This window comes from Scophthalmus maximus, chromosome 2, assembly GCF_022379125.1.
Source record: "Scophthalmus maximus strain ysfricsl-2021 chromosome 2, ASM2237912v1, whole genome shotgun sequence".
NCBI lineage: Eukaryota > Metazoa > Chordata > Actinopteri > Pleuronectiformes > Scophthalmidae > Scophthalmus > Scophthalmus maximus.
The window spans coordinates 29,573,560-29,592,500 of NC_061516.1; the positions used below are offsets into that span (position 1 = coordinate 29,573,560).

Below are 18,941 nucleotides of genomic sequence, written 5' to 3' on the forward strand. Positions count from 1 at the left end.
GTGGATAATTGCGCTTTTGAGTCTGTGTGCGTGCGCGCGCGCGCATTTGTGTGCGTGTGTGTGTGTGTGAGTGTGTGAGAGAGCGCGCGCAAGGGGCTTAGTGGAGAGAAGAACAATAGATGGGACTGATCCTCAAAGCCAACTGTGGCCCCGACAAGCGTGCGCGCACTCACCTCAAATAGGAAGCGAGGAAAATGGGGAGAGGGAGGGAGGCAGGGAGGAGTGGGACGCAAACACTGCGCCGCTGGAGCACACGAGCGGATATTTCATAACTGGATGAAACGGCAGCCACAGGTTCGGCAGAGGTGACGCGGCGAGAGCGGAGGAGCGCGACGCACTCACAATGACGCACGTGTTTAAAGACGAGCCGCGCGTAAAAGCATCACAGCCAGGTCACAAATAAAGACAAATGAATAAATAAATAAGTCCATCCTATAGCGTCATCCGCAGTGAAGAGCCTCACTCCCCTCTCTCTCCCTCTCTCTCTCTCTCTCCTTGCACCACCTCAGGCTGAGGAACCATGTCAAGTCACAGAGAGTGAGATAAGAAGGTATCCGGTCGCAGCTTTCAAAATAAAATCTTTATTAACGCCATTGTAACGTTTCCCCCCATTAAATGGCAAAGTGAGGGGAATTTATTACATGGAAAACATCTCAAACTTCCTCCGTGAATTGTTCTCACCTGTCTCAATGTAACAAATGTGTCTTTACTTACGTTAACCTTAAAATATACGTATAGGGCAATGAATACTATAATATATAGTGCAATGAAGATACAGATTTTTTGTTCACGTGGTGATAGTGAGGTAGCACCGTCCAAGAAGTATTGGTATAAAACAAAGCATCACAGCCGGCTCTCCAATAGAATCTTTCCATTTCATGATGTCCACCTGCCAGGCAACACGTCACCTCAACACTGCTGCTGGTCTCCTTTATTAAAACGAATCTTGTTATCTTGAGAATATCAAAACATCCCTGGACAGAATTCTTGCTTGTTGCCCCTCTCCACGTGCTCCACATGCCTGTCCTCTGTATTTCCTTTTGATTCATTCTGCTGCCGGATTACCAATTGGGCAACACTGACAACTGCCTCAGTGACCTCCAGGCCCACATCTTGGACCCATAGCTGGACAGGTCTGCCCACAGTTTCTATGAACCAAGACGTGGCCTGATACTTTTATTTTCTCTATGCCCCCCCCCCCCCCCCCCCCCCCCCCCCATTTATTTTATTTTGAAAGCAAGGATGCCTGATTTCCCGCGTCTCCCGGACACACTGCGTGCCTCTTGACGCAGCTCTCCGCGGCGCCGTGGTACGAGCGGATAACGGGAGGCAAGAAGGGGGACAGGAGCTGAACGCGTCAGTCTGACAGACACACAGACGAGGTGCCATTGTATTACACGGGCCTTCGGTCTTCTCACTCCCGGCTGCTGAGGAAGAGGAGGGGGCGGGGGGCAGGGGGGGGACGGCTCCTTCCCTTTTTATTGTTCTCATTCCTTGTGCCCACCGCGGAGGTACAGAGACGGAGCGCAGCGGCGGCGGCTCGGTGCTGGAGGACCTGCACATGTCGGCGCGGTGACGGACCGCTTGTTTCTCCGCCCTGATAACGCCTGGAGGACGGGCAGGAGGAGGAGGAGGAGGAGGAGGAGGAGGAGGTACACAGCCGCGACGAGAACGAGATTTAAAAACCGCTGAGAAAATAATAAGCATATCCATAACAGCAACGAGGGCTAATGTGAAGGCGCGGCCGTTTTGGTGATCGACAGCGGAGAGGAGAACGAGCGTGATGCGGCAGCCGAGGTGGGCCCCGACTGATGCTTTCATGAAATCTACATCCACCGCCAGGACGCATCTCTGATTCTATACTGACGAGGAGCCGCACCGAGGAGGGAGGAGGAGCCGCTATAAACTGACCCGGAGTCCGCGGGTTTGGCTTTTAACGTGGATAAACGGCAGGAGTTTGATTACTGTGATTTATTTTCTCCCTGTCTTCTTATACCAGGAGCTCAGCTGCACGAGCAGTTACAGAAATACACATCCCGGTTTAGGCCGATGACTTAGTCTCTGTGCGTGTGTGTGTGCGTGTGTGTGTGACGCCAACACAGCAGCAGAGAGGCGTGTGTGTGTGTGTGTGTGTGTGTGTGTCTATGAGGAGACGCGCCTGCATGTCTGAGCATCATCTGGTAGCTGTGCGGGCTACTCCTCCACGGGGATGATACACACGCGATTTCCCCTCTGCGCGTGAAGAAGAACAAGAAGAATCCGAGATGCTGCTGCCATTTCCCGTCCGGCTCTGATAAGACACATCGAGGCGCGCAGCACGTGACTGGACATCCAGAAGATATATCCCCTCGCCTCTCCTCCGCCTCGGCACCCCCTTCCCCTTCCCCTTCCCCTTGATCTCACCCCCCCTCTCCTCCCACCTCTTCCTCCCCCACTTCCGTCACCCCTGGGGCCCCTAATCATTGCGATCAATTGATAATCCATCTGTGATTCAGAGAGCCACCCACTCCTCCATCCCACCCCCAGTTCCCCTATACACATCCTCTCGAGCGCCACTTTGCGCACTAATACGCGCAAAGACGCGCGCACATTTACGCACCACCGCAAGCACCGCTCATCTATAGCCATAATGGAGACGACCAAGCTGCCTCCGTCCAGTCCGTCCTCGCCAACCACCAGCTTCTCGGTGCCGTCCGCGGAGAAGGTGGACGGCTTCCCGCGCAGGTCCATGCGCAGAGCCCGACAGAGGAGGTCCCACAGCTCGTCCCAGTTCCGCTACCAGAGCTCCCAGGTGGAGCTCACCCCGCTCCCCCTGCTCAAAGGTGAGACAGTGATTTACAGCAGCAGCCATCCTGATGTGATCGATGTGAGCAACCATATATATATATTTATATATAAACAGTATATATACTGTATATATGGACAGTTACTCTTTATATACAGTATATATACTGTATATATAGAGTAACCATAAAGAGTGGAAAGTCTTATAAGGTCACCTTAAACTCACACTGTCCACTTCATTGTTCATTAATTTAACATTTCTGCATTATTAAGAAAACCATTCACTAACTTTACATAATGAACCTATTGGTGTGTTGTAATTTCCACTGTCACAGATCGTCCTGTCTGTCCTCCAACTCTTTGACTGACAGTGGCGAAAGAAATGTCTTTGATCCATTTGGACTGATAGGAGCCAAAAAGCAGATCCCTAATCTGGGAATTTATGGGTAATCAAATATCAAAATGGTTTACGCAAAATGTCACTCGACTAATTGATTAATTGAATTTATATTTAGGTGATAAAGAAGAGAACAACAAAGTGAATATAACAGGAGAATGATACTGTACCAGGGATAACAGATTAGTAAGAAAAAAAAATCATTTAGATTCCTGTCAAAAGATTCACCCAACATGAAGTCAAATGGCAGGTTCCGCAAAAGCGTTTACGACTAAGGCGGTATTTCTTTTGTGTGCGTCGTAATCTAGTTCATGAAGACATTTTGTACATGTTCCTTGGAAGACGATATGCGTCACACTGTGTTTGTCCGAAGGTTCAAGTTCAAATCCATGTATGCAGAGTCACTGATCTTAGCGTGGACCACTTACTTACACGCTCAATAAAACACAATGCCAGCAAACATCCCATTATCAGGAGGCCCTTCCCCTTGGCAGGCCGCAGCTTGTGGTAAATTCCCTCATTAAATAAAACCTCAAACAAAACATGTATTGTGGCTTTGGAAGGGGAGAACATTTCCAAGAAGTCAGCCAGAGCTGCAGCATTTGCGGGTCTGCTGTTGCCATAGCTGTAATCCCAGAGCTTCTCTATAATACACAGAGGCCACTTTGATCTATATGTGAGCATGTTCAGTATCCTCTCAGAATGAAAGCACGCAGAGACGCAGGACTTTTTGTTCCTTTTCTTCTATAGTGCCATCAGCAGTTCTTATAAACCTACCAACCGACCTGCAGGCGGAGCTCGGTGGAGTTTTGTGACACCGTTATAGAACGTTCACAGACAAATACGTTGTTTCCCCCCCAGATAAGAACAACTGAAACTTACTAATATCAAATTAAAACTAAAACCACATGTGGCCACAGCTGTGCCCGCTTTAGCGAAAGTTAAAAACAGTCGCCTTCGCATCAGAAAGTTGCGTTCAGCCAGTGAACACGGGTCAGATACGTCAAAATATCTCTGTTCCTTTGCTTTTGGTTCACACACTTGACAGGACCCGTCCCTTTATGTTCCTTCCCCTTTTCGCTATTCTTCATCTACAACTCTTTCTCACCTTGCACGTCTTCGTGTCCTGTCCGTGCAACCCATGTGTTCAGTACAAGGGCACATTCAGCGTCCCCTTACATGCAGCTGACCCCTCTTTCTGAGGCTACTCCCCCTTTCGTGTAGTCTGCAATCTCTTCCCACTAATCCTCGATGCTGAGAAGACCTGTCTGCATTTAGACCCGGTACGAGGTGCGTGCGCTTGTGTGTATGCTCTTATGAGGTTTTACGTTTCATTTCCCCTGCTTTGACTTCCTCTCAAGCCCGAGTGAAGAGTGTGCGCTGCACGATGACGGAGGGCGTTCATTATGTCTTCACAGCACCTTTGGTTCAGACCTCTCCGTGCTCATGTGCTGTAGCCGTCATAGAAAGAAGTGCCAGTTATCACATGGCTGCTGCACCGCTGCGGCACTGTTTCTGGATCCCCAGGAGGAACTGATAGTAAGATCCTGCAGCACTGGTGCAAGAGAAAAGCCTGGTGTGGGAAAGTCTTCAGCGGGCAGTATGTAGGCCAAGTGTAGACAGACTTGTTGGTGTTTTGCCCTCCAGGGAATCACATTGCCATTGTTAATTTGAACTACTCCTCCTGTTAACAATGGCACATCTCTTTGGTTTTTTAAGCCCGGAGTAAAGCTCCAGTCTGGCTCCCAGCTTCAGGATGAAATGTGCAACAGACACAGGCAGACATGGCATTGAACAGCGCCATGCCACACTGATGAAATCCGTCATTGAATAGGGAGGTATTCTGATTCTCATAGCCTCAACTGATCACAATGCAATGTAATGCAAACGTCTTTGCAGACCTGTCACGAGTAGCGCGTGAAAACACATCACCATCGGAAACAACTCTTTTGGGTAACCGGAAGGATCGGACATTTTCTCGGGACCTGATAGAACTATGGAAAATGTTGGGAGTTGCTAACTACGTGATGAATACAACAGGAGCTTCGGGGACGTTTTGAATGAACAGCGCCGAGTATAATGGAGCGCGGATTTTCCTTTCATTGTCTTCATGACTTTTGTGGACTTTATTGTGTTTATTCATTCTTTGATTTCCCCTCTGGATGAAGTTTGACATCCACTTCCTTTCCACCTGTGTCTTGTTGTCGGTCACTTTACTTTCTCTTGTGTTTGCCGCCCCTGTGATCGCCCTGGGTTTGATTATCACTGCCCACCTTGTGTATATAGTCTCTGCGCTTTCCTTTGTCGGTTCGTCTGCTCTGTGTATGTCTCCTGATCGGTTCAGCTTACCTTGTGTTGCCTTGCTCCTCGTGTTTCCCAGAGTAGATCACTGAGTTGGATTATCGTCGTGTTTTTGCACCCTTGATTATTAAATATGCCTTGTCCCCGCATCTGCATTTGGAGTTTTAGTGTTTTAGTTGTCTAATCCTCAAGACAACATCTTTCCCTAACCTGAACCGCGCACGCATTGTAGTTGGAGTGAGTTTTTTTTAATGACTGGTGTTATCTGACATTATGCAAAGTTGTTCAAGGTTTTGAAAAATGGCCTCAACTCAAGAAAGTGGCGCGCAATCGTTGAACCGACGTTGTAAACAGGCTTGTTAGACATGAAAATCTCCAGAATTGGAAACTCATGGTCATCACCCTTCACCTGTTTGCTCCCACCTCGCCAAGAGTCATTGAGCCGGGCTGTGATTTTGCCAGTTTTAGTGCTGATCTTCGAACCTCCTCATACAGAGATTCCCAGAGTGCCACATCTTGGTTACTGAACCGCTGTTGCTAAAATGTCTCTGCACTCAAGTTGAGGATTACATTTTTCTTTTGTAAAGAATGTCCAGGGCTATCTATTGCAGTAATCTATAGCAATGTGAGAATACAGACACAGATAAGTTGATCTTGAGGTGAGATATACCATACTATCCTTGTGACGCTCCAGTAAGCGGGGAACTGAGCTGGAACGCCACTAGAACCGACCAATAAAAAAGCAGCAGGGAGGGTCAGGGCAACCAATCAATCCACCGACGAAGGGTGAAGGATAAAGGGTCCCTGTAATGTATTGAGTGGTCAGATGTTTTCGTCACCATCACCAATCACTCATTCTCAAGTGGTTTTTGTTTTTCTCACAATCTAAATGTCCCTGCTGAGAAAGACATTTTTTGAATCTAAGTGCTGCCGAATTCTTCAGACGGAGCCCCAAATGAGATGATGATTAAGTCACACGGAGGCACCAGGGCTTGATGAACGTGGAGTTTCTCTGGGACCCAGGCAAATTAAAATATTTAATATCTGCTGTCACACAGTTACCAAACAGCCAGATGGGTATGAGCAATGTTTTCAGACACGGTAAAAGCCTTTCCACTTTCCACTCTCTCTCTCTCTCTACGCTTCAGGCGTCACATTGAATAATAAAAAACGTGCGGATGGTGTCCAGCAAAGATGGTGCTGGAAGGTAACAGTTCTGGAAAGTAAACCGGTAGCGCTAACCGGCTGTCATCATCTCCTTACTGTATCTGTTTGTGCAGAGTCAAAAACAGACGGCAAGTAAGCAAAAAAGAAAAATAGGTAAATGGACTGTATTTACTTATATAGCTCCATTCACCCATTCACACACATTCATATAGCTCTACTATTGACCACGCTTGACACTTCTGGCAAAGCCGTCAGAAGCTATTTAGGGTTATGTGTCTTGCCCAAGGACACTTGGGCATGCTGACTGGGGGGAAGCGGGGATCGCACCACTGACCTTCCTGTTTGTAGACGACCTCTCTACCTCCTTAGCCACAGTCGCTTTTAAAAGTCTTTGAAAGTCACTGTTAAAACATGCAAGAACTGTGGTACGGCAGTGCTGGGAAAAAGAAAAGTCCTCTTTTTGTTGGTCCTTGGATGTCTCCTTGGGGTCCTCCTCCATGTCTTCAGTTTCACTGCAGCTCTCTGTCTAACCAGAGAACAGGCTGTTTGCTCAGCGCTCCTTCTCCAGCCGCGATGCTCTCCCCCGGGGCCTCAGACACCAGTCAGGCTACCTGGTCACGGGAATCGTGCTGTCGCCGGCAGACTAACCAGGCTGAGGTCACATTCATGCCTTCAAGTCAGCAGATAAGCAAACTTATGACCATAATGTATGCCCCATTAGCACAGCGAAAAGGGCCTTCGCACAAACGTGGTTCAGGATGATTTCCGAGATTACTGATCCAACTGTCTGTCTGTCAACATAGGATGCCACAGTCAAGCGAGGCGGCACTAGATTCCTTGCTTTTGACCTTGAGATAGACTTGCTCTCAAATTTCCTCTCCTTCCTCTGTGATGCCTACATTTGGTGTTAAAAATGCAAAATACACCTGAATCTTACCTAGATGATAAAAAAAACACATGTTAATATTCGCTCTATATGCACTCAGCATGCACTGCAATCAGAATATAATTAGCTTTGTCTGACCACTAGGCTTGTATTTTGATTTGACGGACACTAAGGATGAGTCATCCAGGTGCAAATACATCCCACACGGACTGAATGTATCTGTGAAAACATGTCTACCTGAGGGACAAGCAACACCATCACCAGTGGTATCATTGTCAACGTGGCATGCAAATGTCATGACAAGAGGTGGAAACATTATTAGCACGGTTGAAGCATCATTACTGTGTTTAGAGATATCATCAATCTGGATAGAAATATCACCAAGTTGTCTGACATGTGAGTAAAACACCATCACTGGCATCTAGACGGCAAATTACCTGGGTGAGGACGTAGGCTGGGAATAGGTTTGACCTTTTGGGGGTTTTCCTATGCAGTAGGTCAGTGATCCCTATTCTGAGTTGAGTAATTTATTAAGGCCTGAGCGTGCGTTTGTGATTCTGTAGAGCATGTACACACACATATGCAGGGTGATCATGGGACACGTCTCTGGTCGGGCCTTGAGGAACAGCGTTGCTGCCTCACATTACAATTTTGACAACAGTAAAGGGTATTGGCAAACAGTACACTAGCGCAAAAATGCATCTGTATTTGGAAGTCACAAGACGATCATACTACAGCTATTCCTGTAAACTGTGTGTCATGAGAGGCTCTAGTTCTGTCGTCTTGTTCAATGAAAAGCTGAATTTTGTCAGGCTCACTGCTTATCTGACAAAACAGCAGCAGAAGAAAAAAGAAATCTGATGGTCCACAGCTGTTTCTTACAGTCATCTGTGGTGTTGGCTTTCTTCTCATCAAAAATTAATACCAAGTTGTTTATTATTATCTCCGACACCAGGGTGAAAGCTGCAGAGCTGCATCAGGCCTAATTGCTGTTTTAAAAGTGAATCAAATCGCTCAGGTCCAGTATGTTGTGTGGAATCCTCTCAACAGCTCAACAGCAACTTAAAAAAAGCATTAATAGGATACTATCCCATCACGTAATTAACAGGTAGATGTTTTTATGCAAACACCCTCCAGCGTGCACACGACCACCTCCATTTCTAATTATCATATTAACCATGCGAAAAGGAACAGCCACGCAGGACGTTCCCCGTCCTGAACACTTGCCTCAGCAACAGCTTTTCAAAGGGGCTGCTGAGTGGCTCCAAGTTAACTGTGTCAGGACCTAAAGGATGTCGTGTGAGCGCTGAGAGTTTTAAATCTCCCATACCTGCTCAAACCCATCCTGCTGGTTGGATTCAGCGCCAAAGCGTCGGTAAGAGGCGCAAAACGTCCGCGCGTTGTGAGCTGAGGCAGGGAGGGATGACGTGAGCAATCAAATGTTGTTGCACATTGTAGGTCAAATGGTTATGTATCAGTTTATGTTCACACATGCCTACTCCTTTTTCAAAAATGGGGAACGGTGATCTGTATCGCAGACCAGCAAGTAGTCAATCTTTTCGCAACTAGGCTCGCTTCGAGCATTGTACCTGAACATCGTGCCTGATTATCATGCAGCACAGTGGATTGTGTTTACCACATTGCAGTTTTGCAATCCTTCCGCTTCTGTGGGACGATAGGATATGCGTATAAAATGCTCCCGGTGCTGTCAGCAAAAGACCAAAAATACACTGCCGCCCGTGTTTCATAATGTGTTCAGAACTGGGCCATTTTCGCTAACAAAGACGGGATTAGCAGGAAAACATGGCGTCAGACATGCACTTCACGAAACCTTAAGGAGCACAGGTCTCAGAAATCAGAACGCAGTTAGCTGCGGCAACTTCAGTTTTGTAGCACGTGAGCAGACTGTGCCTCTGAACCTGCACAGTTGCAAGAATGTTCTAGTAAGATCAGCCTTTTTTTTCTTTTTTTTCCAGGGAACATTTTTGAAAAGAACACCTGTGCAGAGTTCTTGCTCCGTTATAGTTTCGATGAGATATGCTAACTGCAAGTTACAAATTGTGGCAGTCAGACAAAGGGCGAGAACAGTGGCACCAGTGTAGAGTATGATCATCTAGTTATCAAAATGATCCAGCAAATGTATATTTACAGTACCTACATTTCTACAAGCCTCGCACATTAGGCTGTTTTAAAACTTCCCCACAAAGAACAGAGGGGGATGATGTGAGAAGACAAAACTATATGTAGCAACATATTCACATGGTACAAACTGGTGTAGTCCAGGTGTATTGCTCTCATTTCCTCAGGCCTTGTCAAAAAAAGGACATCTTGTTTATTATTTATTTATTTTTTGCTTCATTTGCGTTTGTCCACATTGTGATAATGAATTCATGGCATGCTCGGTTTTAAATGTGCTGTTTACTGTAAAACAGTCACCTCCTCACACAGATTGCATGTGGGAGATTGAATGACCCCTGTGTGTGCGTGTGTGTGCGCGCGCGTGTGAGAGCATATGTGTGTGTGTTTGTGTGTGTGTGTGTGTGTGTAAAAGGGAGAGGCTGCTGGATGGGCCTGGTGTCAGGTTACAGAAGGCATGGAGTAGTTTTTGCTCTGTGACTGTCTCAGATCAATTAAGAGGGAGAGTGGGGGAGAAAGTGAGGCGGGTGATGAAAGAAATAGAGTGGAGGAGGAAAGAGGAAATGACTGAACATTAAGTTGACAGGTCGGGAAGGAGCAGGAGAAGGAGGAGAGACAAAGCGAGACAAAAAGAAAAAAAAAAAGGGCAGGATACTGCAGTGGAGAGTGTGTAACCAAACAACTAGCCGTGCAATAGCCACAACCACTGCTGTGTCAGATGAGAGATGAATCCTCAGAGGAATACGCAGAATTTATGGGGGGTGGGGGGGATGTTCACAATTAAGGATGCTCTTTTGGTTCAGAGGCGACGCAAAGCTGTGCAAACAAAGAAAATCAAAAAGACCGGCCATGCAGAGGTGACGTGTGGTGAATCAGTCTCCAGGACAATTGTGAGGGGAGATTCGTTTTAGATGGCATGAGAGATGAAAAGCAAAAAATGAACATGAGCGAGAGGAGATTCTGCTGGACGGAGCATTCTTTCAGGTTGCAATGAATTAATGATGAGTTTAAAGAAACATGCTCAAGGCCCAGAAGATGTGAGACTTTCCCTTTTTTTATTTGAATGTATCACATTTGCTCGTTTGTGACACATAGAAAACACCACACCTGACGGGTACGCTAGAGCAAACCAACCGATTATTATTGGACACGCGGGGGGTACCGGGCTGCTAATCCAATGTTGAGGATGTCTCCAGCTGGGATAACTGTCTCCCGTGTTTGTTTACTAACCGTCTCCACTTTGGGTTTACATTTCACACAGCAAATATTGCTCTCAGCGGAGAATTTTAATATCTCTCTCATTCCTGAAAGTCATTCTGTGGTCAAGGGGACTTTGAATTTAAATGATGAGTCATGTGCAGTTGCGCGAAGACTGTCAAATAGTATGAAGTCGTTTGTATTCCTACTCTTGGAAATGTATTGTTCGATGGTGATTAATGTCATTGTGAGAAGAGTAAGCAACAAAACCTACGGACATTAGATATGAACCACAGCCTGGTCTCTGTTCATTAAGCGTCGGTGTTGGAAAATGTGTATAAGTAGTAACATTGGATTATTTGAGGATGGGCTTAGTGCGCCACTTAATCTGTTACCATGACTTAGCTTTCGCTTAAAGCCTTTGTCACAGAGAGAAGTGGATGTTTCTGTTCTTCTCTGTTGTTATTAATTGGAGTTTAACGCTAATCATATTTATTTTCCTGTAGGTGGACATCATTTGGAATAAAATTATTGGTCTGTAAAGGTCCTTAATAGGAGGATAAAACGATTCTGGACACTGACATTATAACTGCGTCTTACTCCATGGTACCGAGAATTTTCACGGCAGCGGAAGAAAAAGATAATTGTTGCATTCTTAAAAGCTAGAAGTCCCATCAACACTAAAAGCGAGGGCATCATTGCAGTAATTTGAGGCGAAATTGATTTCGACCCTGCAGGCATCCTGTGTAATTTTTCTCATTACACACTGTCATTCAAATGATTATTGAAGTGAAAATACTGACCATTTTAAAAACAACTTGTATATTTGCCACAACCAAAGTTCTTATATGCAGATGTCATTGTCAAAATACTGATAAAGACCTTGTCAGTGGATGTAATTCTGGATTTTGGAATCTAATATCTCAATATTTTGTGTCACAATAGGGTTAACATTTTTGAAAGGCCTGTGTCATTTCCATTATTCTTTCAAGAAATAAATATATTGCCATTCTAAACACCATCAACACTGAGCCCAAATATATATAATATACTTAGTCTTTAGTTTAGTTGAAGTTAATTTAGGCCCTGCAAATATCTTTTAGATTTGGACCCCAGACAATCTTCTCAACACAGGACATCCTCAGCCTGTCCGCATTTGTCCGTGTTTCAGTCAACAGGACAGACGTGATTATCGGCAACATACAACCCCATTTACATATTAAATGCTAACACGCAGCCAGTCTCATTACCTGTTCTCGGTACCATCACCGAGTGACGACTTCCAAGAATGTCCGGCTCTAATTTGAAGCGGTGGGGGGACGACTCGTCTTGTTCTAGTCAATCACATGTGATAACATCTCCCCCCCCCCCATTCCTCTTTCCATAATCATGCTGTTTATGAGCCTGGTAGTGGACAATGTGTTGGGCATGTTTCGTACACGCGGTTGGTCATGTCGTGGATGGGTTGTGCGTTATTAGGAGGATTTGATTATGGTGATATTTACTGCCCTGACTTCTGCACCGCATGGTGCCTCACCTCTGATAGGTGCTGTAGCTCCTTCCTACTATTTATAACTGTGTCTTCTTTATCTGCCTCTATCCCTTTCTGTCTCTTTCTCCCCTCTCCCCTCCCTCCCCATCTCCCTCTCTGCGTCACTGTATCCATGCATTGAGCATCAGCGTGTGCCTAATGACAGCGGTGCAGAGGCGGCTTTGGATGGTAGGCTAACACAGAAGCTGTCCTCCTCTCTCTCGGTCTGCCTCTGTCACACACTCAGCCCCAAACAGAATAACTGTTATTTAAAGACGAGAGCTGTGCTTGCTCATTTGAAGAAGAAGAAAAAAAGCCCTGGGAGAGATGGATGGGTGGAGGACAGGAAGGGAAAGATGGAGGGAGTGTCGAGAGGGAGCAAGGGAGGAAAAGAGGGGAGGTTCCTAGTGATGGAACGATGTGAGAGAAGCAGGAGGAGGAGGAAGGGCATGATGTCATCTTTTAACCCTATACCGCTCGTCTCTCCTCCCTCCTGTTTCCTCCACAGATTCCTCCTCCCCTCCTCTCCGTCTCTCTCCAGCAGGACTATATTTAGAGTCATGCAGCTGTTGTATGTGTTCGTTTGTGTTTTGATGCAGGGTGCTTGGCATATATGTTACTGCTCCTTTTACCAAATCCTCTCCTCCTTTCTGTTCTCCTCTCCTCTCCTCCATCTTCTCGACATCACATGCTGTCGTTCCCTCTCTGTGGTTCAGGTTCTCCTTTGTTTATCCTGTTCTCCTCTTCTGCCTATTGAAATTATGAGTCTGGAGATATTCTATATTTTCATATGGTCGACAAATTAGCTATAACAATGGATCAATCCCACCAACAAGTCCAAATCCTGATATTGTTTATAAAAAATAAATAAAAATAATTCATGTCCCTTCATTACGATGAACATACACCATCCTGGTGTATTAGATACTTGCTAGATCACTAAATGTCTAATAATTTGCAGCTGAAAATAGTCTCTAACAAATACATTGTTTACTCCTGTCTGAGTCACTTATGTGACAAATTACAGTGCCTAGAGAAATGACTGATCCTCTTTCACAAATGTAAATATACATTTGGGACACATTTTACAGGGTTTACATAATCAGTCTGTGGACCAATGGACTCAGGGCTCAGTCCCATTGGTATGAATACAATATTTTGTTGTTTAAAATTTGTCATCTGATACAGTTCATTCAGGGGAGATCATTTCTTATTAGACTCCATTTAAAATCTGGCAATAAAATATGTCCTTATTCATTAGCATATGATACCATACTGTACAGCTCTCCTCAGATCCACTTACCTGTATGCGTCTATCAATGATAAAGTGTTAAAGTCTACCCCTGGACTGTTTCAGCCTTTTTCATAAGCCCCATTTCATTGGTAAGTCCAAATTGGGCTCTTAATTTGTCTTAAATGAGATAAACATGAATTCAAGTGTCAGAATAGTTTGACTTGTATGTTGGACTTATCTTCAGTGAGTATAATTATATTATACTCATTAAAGTATTTAAATCTTTATAACAATTTGCTTCTCATATAGTTTTACTCTTCTTAAATTGATTTCTTTCTTCTACACACTTGATTCACTCTAATACATCTAGCTACAGTGAAGTTTCAATTACAGTTTACAATTCATCGTAGCACATTCACCTTAAAGCAGCAATATATTTGTTGCCAATTGGGGCTGTGGAAGTGGAGCAATCAGTTCCCGATCTACATAGTTCCCCCCTGCATTTTGACACGTGAAGCTCCGTTTTTAGGCTCAAAGTTAGCTTTGAACCTTTCCTGTCTGGTGTTTGGTGCTGGGCAAGTAGCGCAATTGTGGGTTTATCAGAGCCTTTTTGCTAAAAAAAAGATGGCCGCAGGTGGAAACGAGAGTGCTGAAGTGATGAGAAGGAACCAACACAGTCCACAGAACCAAAACAATTAGCTGAAAGACGCTAAAACGCTCTGTAGCGCTCAGGGACCCCTTAGATTAGACCAAAATTTGATAATTTATGTTTATTTACAGTCTCTTGAAGAGCAATAGCAATAAGGATAGTAATATGAGGCACATGTGGCTTTGAATTAGCACTGATAGCTTATGGTTTGTGATGAATTAAACAAAGAGTATTTATTGCATTCCTTAAGCTGCAAATATGTTTTTGTAGACGCCGCTGTTTTAAGACGCTTTTATGATTGTAAGTGGTGACTGTCGACGATGAGAGTTTAAATCTCAAGGGGCTTTCTGAGTTAATGAAGGTGAAGGAAGCAAAGGCGTAAAAAATGAACCACGTGTTTAATGCCGCATTTAATGCAGTTCAATGTTATAGTCACATCTTGTCTCCGCAGTTATTTGAAACACCAATTTGGATTGTGAGAAGGCTGAAAATAGCTCAGTTATAAATGACTCACTTGCTGTGATTAAGACCTCCGTTGATATTCTCATCGCTGCGCTGACATGATGTTAAAAACTGCTCTGAGTGAATGAGTCTGGACTGACCCATGTTGACCTAATAACAGCAGAGCCCAAAGGAAGCCAGTATTACCTCACTTTGGTTTTTCTACTGTCTCAACATGCACAGAGTTTGTGTCTTTCATTTTCGTCTTCCTTCACTCGCCCACACTTGCTCTCGCCTGACCCACCAAGTTCTTTCATTTTCTGTTTTCTCCGGCCTCTTCTTTTCTCACCTCCTTCTCCACAACACTCACGCACAGTTTATCTCTCCTTCCATTTTTTCACTTTCTCTCTGTCCCGGCACGGCACATCTTCATACATTTACTGCCCATTGCAAATGGATTCGATTTCACCTTCACAGGCCGTCTACAGAAGGGAAAACAGGAGGGGAGGGAGGGGGGGGACGGAGAAAAAAGGGAGGGGGCTTTGAGAAATCAGCAGGGGACGAAGAGATGGAAAGAATATGAAGGGGAAGATTAGGAAGGGAGGGGAAAGGGGAAATAAAGGGGTGGAGAAAGAATGTCCAACATATGAGGTCGAAGGTCCAGGAGGATGAAACGATCAAAGCTGCAGCTATCTCAACCAGCCAGAAGACACAATTCCAGAGGGTTTATTTGTGTGTGGACACCTTGCAGATTTAGACTCCTATTTATTCCAACACAAAAATGTTGGTCCTCTTCTTCGCACGTGTTTCATCAGAAGTAGTCACGACAAGAGTCTGAACTGTGCCATCACACCGGGCGTGCAGTTCAAGAACCGAGCGGCAGCGCGCCACAGCTCAATGGACAGATGTCAACACTGGACGTGAAAAGGGCAAAAAAGGAAGGTAAAGAAAAGTCACGGAGAAAGTTGGCGCAGGTCATGGCATGAACGTTTGACTGGTGTAAAAATTAGAAGAAGGATTAGGATTGTAATTTTGCCTTTTCTGGGCCTTTGTCGAACCTCGCGTCACCAACTAAAGTCGGGAAAGTTTCGTTATCGGCACAATTATTGTGCCTGGTCGCATCAAGCAAAGGGCAGTCCTCGTCTTTTTGATTTGCAGCCCTGTGCCAAAGGGAGCAGATGGTCCTGGTATGCCCACAAGAGGTGAGGGGGTCTGGGGTTGGAAGGGCTCCAGTCGGTACCACCCCCACCCCCTTTACCCCTCCTGGGACTCCCACCTGGGGGTTAAGAAGGGTTAAATCTAATCCTCATCCTGCTATGTGTGTGTGTGTGTGTGTGATAAAGAGAGCCTCGGATCATCCTCCTCCCAACTGCACAGTTAGTCTAGACTGCTTCCCAGCCATTGTATCCTCGTGGTGCAGCTGTGTTGTCTTGCTCTGACAGAGGGGGATTATTCAGACGTGGATGTAAGTTTACAAGGTACACCCATACAGTCGAATGAAATCCAATACTTTTTCCGAACCCAAAAAGACATTTTGTGTACAAAAGCAGTGCTATACAGGTATAATACAAGTTTTCAAGTTCTAAACAATGACTATTAATGGTTAATAAATCATGAATATTGGCCTCATCGTCATCAGCTACCAGGTATTAATAAGACCAACTTTTGGGTTGTTACGTTTGTTAATGACTGATGACCTTGGTGGCTTATTAGAAACCCAACCCAAAAGGTGTTTACTTAGCTTTACTTAACAAGTTATTAACAATAAATAAAGACATTATTATTAATAATTATTATTTAAACTCTTCAGAAAGGGTGAATTATTAGAAAGATGGAATCCCATCTTAACGTGCAGTAATAGAGGTTGGATTTAACCTTCAGCACCATACTAGTCATCCCTATTTTTAAGAGAATCTACAAATAAGAAGTCTGAGTGTTATTTTCTCCCTTGTCTAGTATTGTAAGTGTTGGGTGTTGTTCATCGCCTTTCAGTGCAGGACACACCAACGCGGTGGCCCTGTGAGGTCGTATCTTTTATCTAAATATATGAATGTGTGTGTTACCAACCTCACACACATCTCACTCACACGAGGATCTGAAATCCGGATATGTCACCGCTGCGTTTTTGCTATTGAGTCATCAATCAGAAAAAGAAAAAGAACCAAAGCATTGCCATTCGGCTGCCGTCGAAACCCGTGAACGTCTGTCGTGGTGTTTACTTCATTTTGAAGGCTTTTTTTTTTGTTTTGTTGGCATGGTGCTTTTACCGGCTGAGCCTCTACGTTCCACACTCCCCTGGGCCTGTGGAATCAATTTGAAACTCATTGAGCTCGCTCAGTAATCCCCGGCTATCAGCCCCTTTCTCTACACCTGTGAAAAGTGGAGTTTTCTGTGGCACAAGGTTTTAATCTGACGGCCGGCAGCGGTTTGCTCCATTGTGACGAACAGGTCCGGGGAACGAATTTGACAGGTAATAGGACTGAGATACAGCGCGACCCTCTGGAGGGAGGTGTGTGTGTGTGTGTGTGTGTGTGTGTGTGCGTGTGTGTGTGTGTGGGGACGTTTGTGCATGGAGGTTCGCCGCTGTGTGGGTGTGTACAAATATGTTTGTAGACTAATAGTGTATTCTCTTTCCCTCATTACCGCTGAGAGAAGATCTACAGAAGCATCTCTGTGTACTCCAGCTTGCTTTCTCACACTTTGTCAAACACACACGCACCTCTCAGCTGAGCGGCATTGCCTCTCTCTGCCCTTTAACCTCCTTGACGAACTTTTTGCTCTCTCTCTGTCTCTCTCGCGCTTCCTTTCCTTCCTCCTGCATGTCATCCAGACGCCCCGGTGGCAGAGTTACACGACCTGTTCTGTAAGAAGCTGCAGCAGTGCTGCGTGCTGTTTGATTTCCTGGACTGCGTGGCCGACCTGAAGGGGAAGGAGATCAAGCGTGCGGCGCTCAACGAGCTGGTGGAGAGCGTGGCCACCAGCAGGGGAGTCCTCATAGAGCCGCTGTACCCGGAGGCCATAAAGATGGTAGGTGGGGAGGAGGAGGAGAAGAGACGTTGTGCTTTGGAGGAAAGAAAAAATGAGTAAATGTATCCAAATGCCCCCGAAAAAAACGGAACATCTGAACCGAGACAGTGACAAACAGTGGTCACGGTGGATGAGCAAACAGATCAATAGCGAAATGGATGGACGGAGACGAAATAGAGAACGGCAGAAATGTATTTTCTGCACATGAATCAATCCTCATCACACCCAACAGCTGGAGGCTCTACCTGTAGGAAGAAAAGGGAGGAGGAGAGAGTGAGGAAAGCAAGGACGGAGGAGGAAATGAGACCAGGGATGCGGTGAGGTATCCAGCTGTGGTGGAGGCTGAGGCTGTACACTAAAGTGGTGAGAGAGCAGAGGAGAAGAGAAAGGAAGGTAAGGGTGGGTATATATATATATATATATATATATATATATATATATATAGGTAGGAAAGGAGAGATAGAATGTTTGCAAAGCGAGGGATAAAGGGAAAGATGGAGAGGTGTGTGTTAGCGAGTGTGGACAACGACATAGTGCGCCAGAGATCCCAGAGCGTATGAAGAGGAGGAGAGAAATAAGGGACGGAGGAAAGGAGGGCGAGCAAGCAGAGGATGCAGCTTGTATACGTTACGGGGTGATGATACCCAGAGGATGTGAAAAAACGCTGATGGGACAGAGGGCGGGGTGGAAGGAGAGTGGGATGGAAGGGTTTTACGTGTGCTCGCTAGCTTTTAAAAAAGACTTAAATTATTAGGTGACCAATAAAAGAACATGCGAACAGTGCTGTCAATGCACAGGTTATGGTTTGTGAACAGCCAACGGTAAAATTGCCGATGAAAGCCTAGAATCCAATTTTCTCAAAATCTCTTCTTTTTTTTTTTAAACTGATGCAACATTTTTTTCTTTAGATTGGACAGTTGTCATCTGCTATAGCAGCACAATACTGACACCCATCTGACACAACTGGGTAGAGATCCCCACACCAAGGGACACGTATATCGTTACAGTTAAAATAGCAGGGATCCACACCCCATTTTGTTCTTGCTAAACTCTCTTTCCACCTCTCCACCCCTTGCTCTCCTCTCCTCTCCTCTCCTCTCCTCTCCTCTCCTCTCCTCTCCTCTCATCTCCTCTCCTCTCCTCTCCTCTCCTCTCCTCTCCTCTCCTCCCCTCTCCTCTCCTCCCCTCTCC

At 45.4% G+C, this 18,941-nt stretch overlaps 1 protein-coding gene across 1 annotated transcript in view; it reads left to right on the forward strand.

Annotated features, from left to right (window-relative positions):
* Positions 1–1,292: 1,292 nt before the first annotated feature.
* Positions 1,293–18,941, forward strand: part of ppp2r5b (protein phosphatase 2, regulatory subunit B', beta) — a 35,306-nt gene continuing 17,657 nt past the window's right edge. Inside the window, exons 1-2 of the mRNA XM_035624338.2 lie at positions 1,293–2,822; positions 17,554–17,750. Coding sequence (XP_035480231.1) covers positions 2,630–2,822; positions 17,554–17,750 — 390 coding nt within the window. The 5' untranslated portion in view covers positions 1,293–2,629. The remainder of the gene's footprint in view (positions 2,823–17,553; positions 17,751–18,941) is intronic.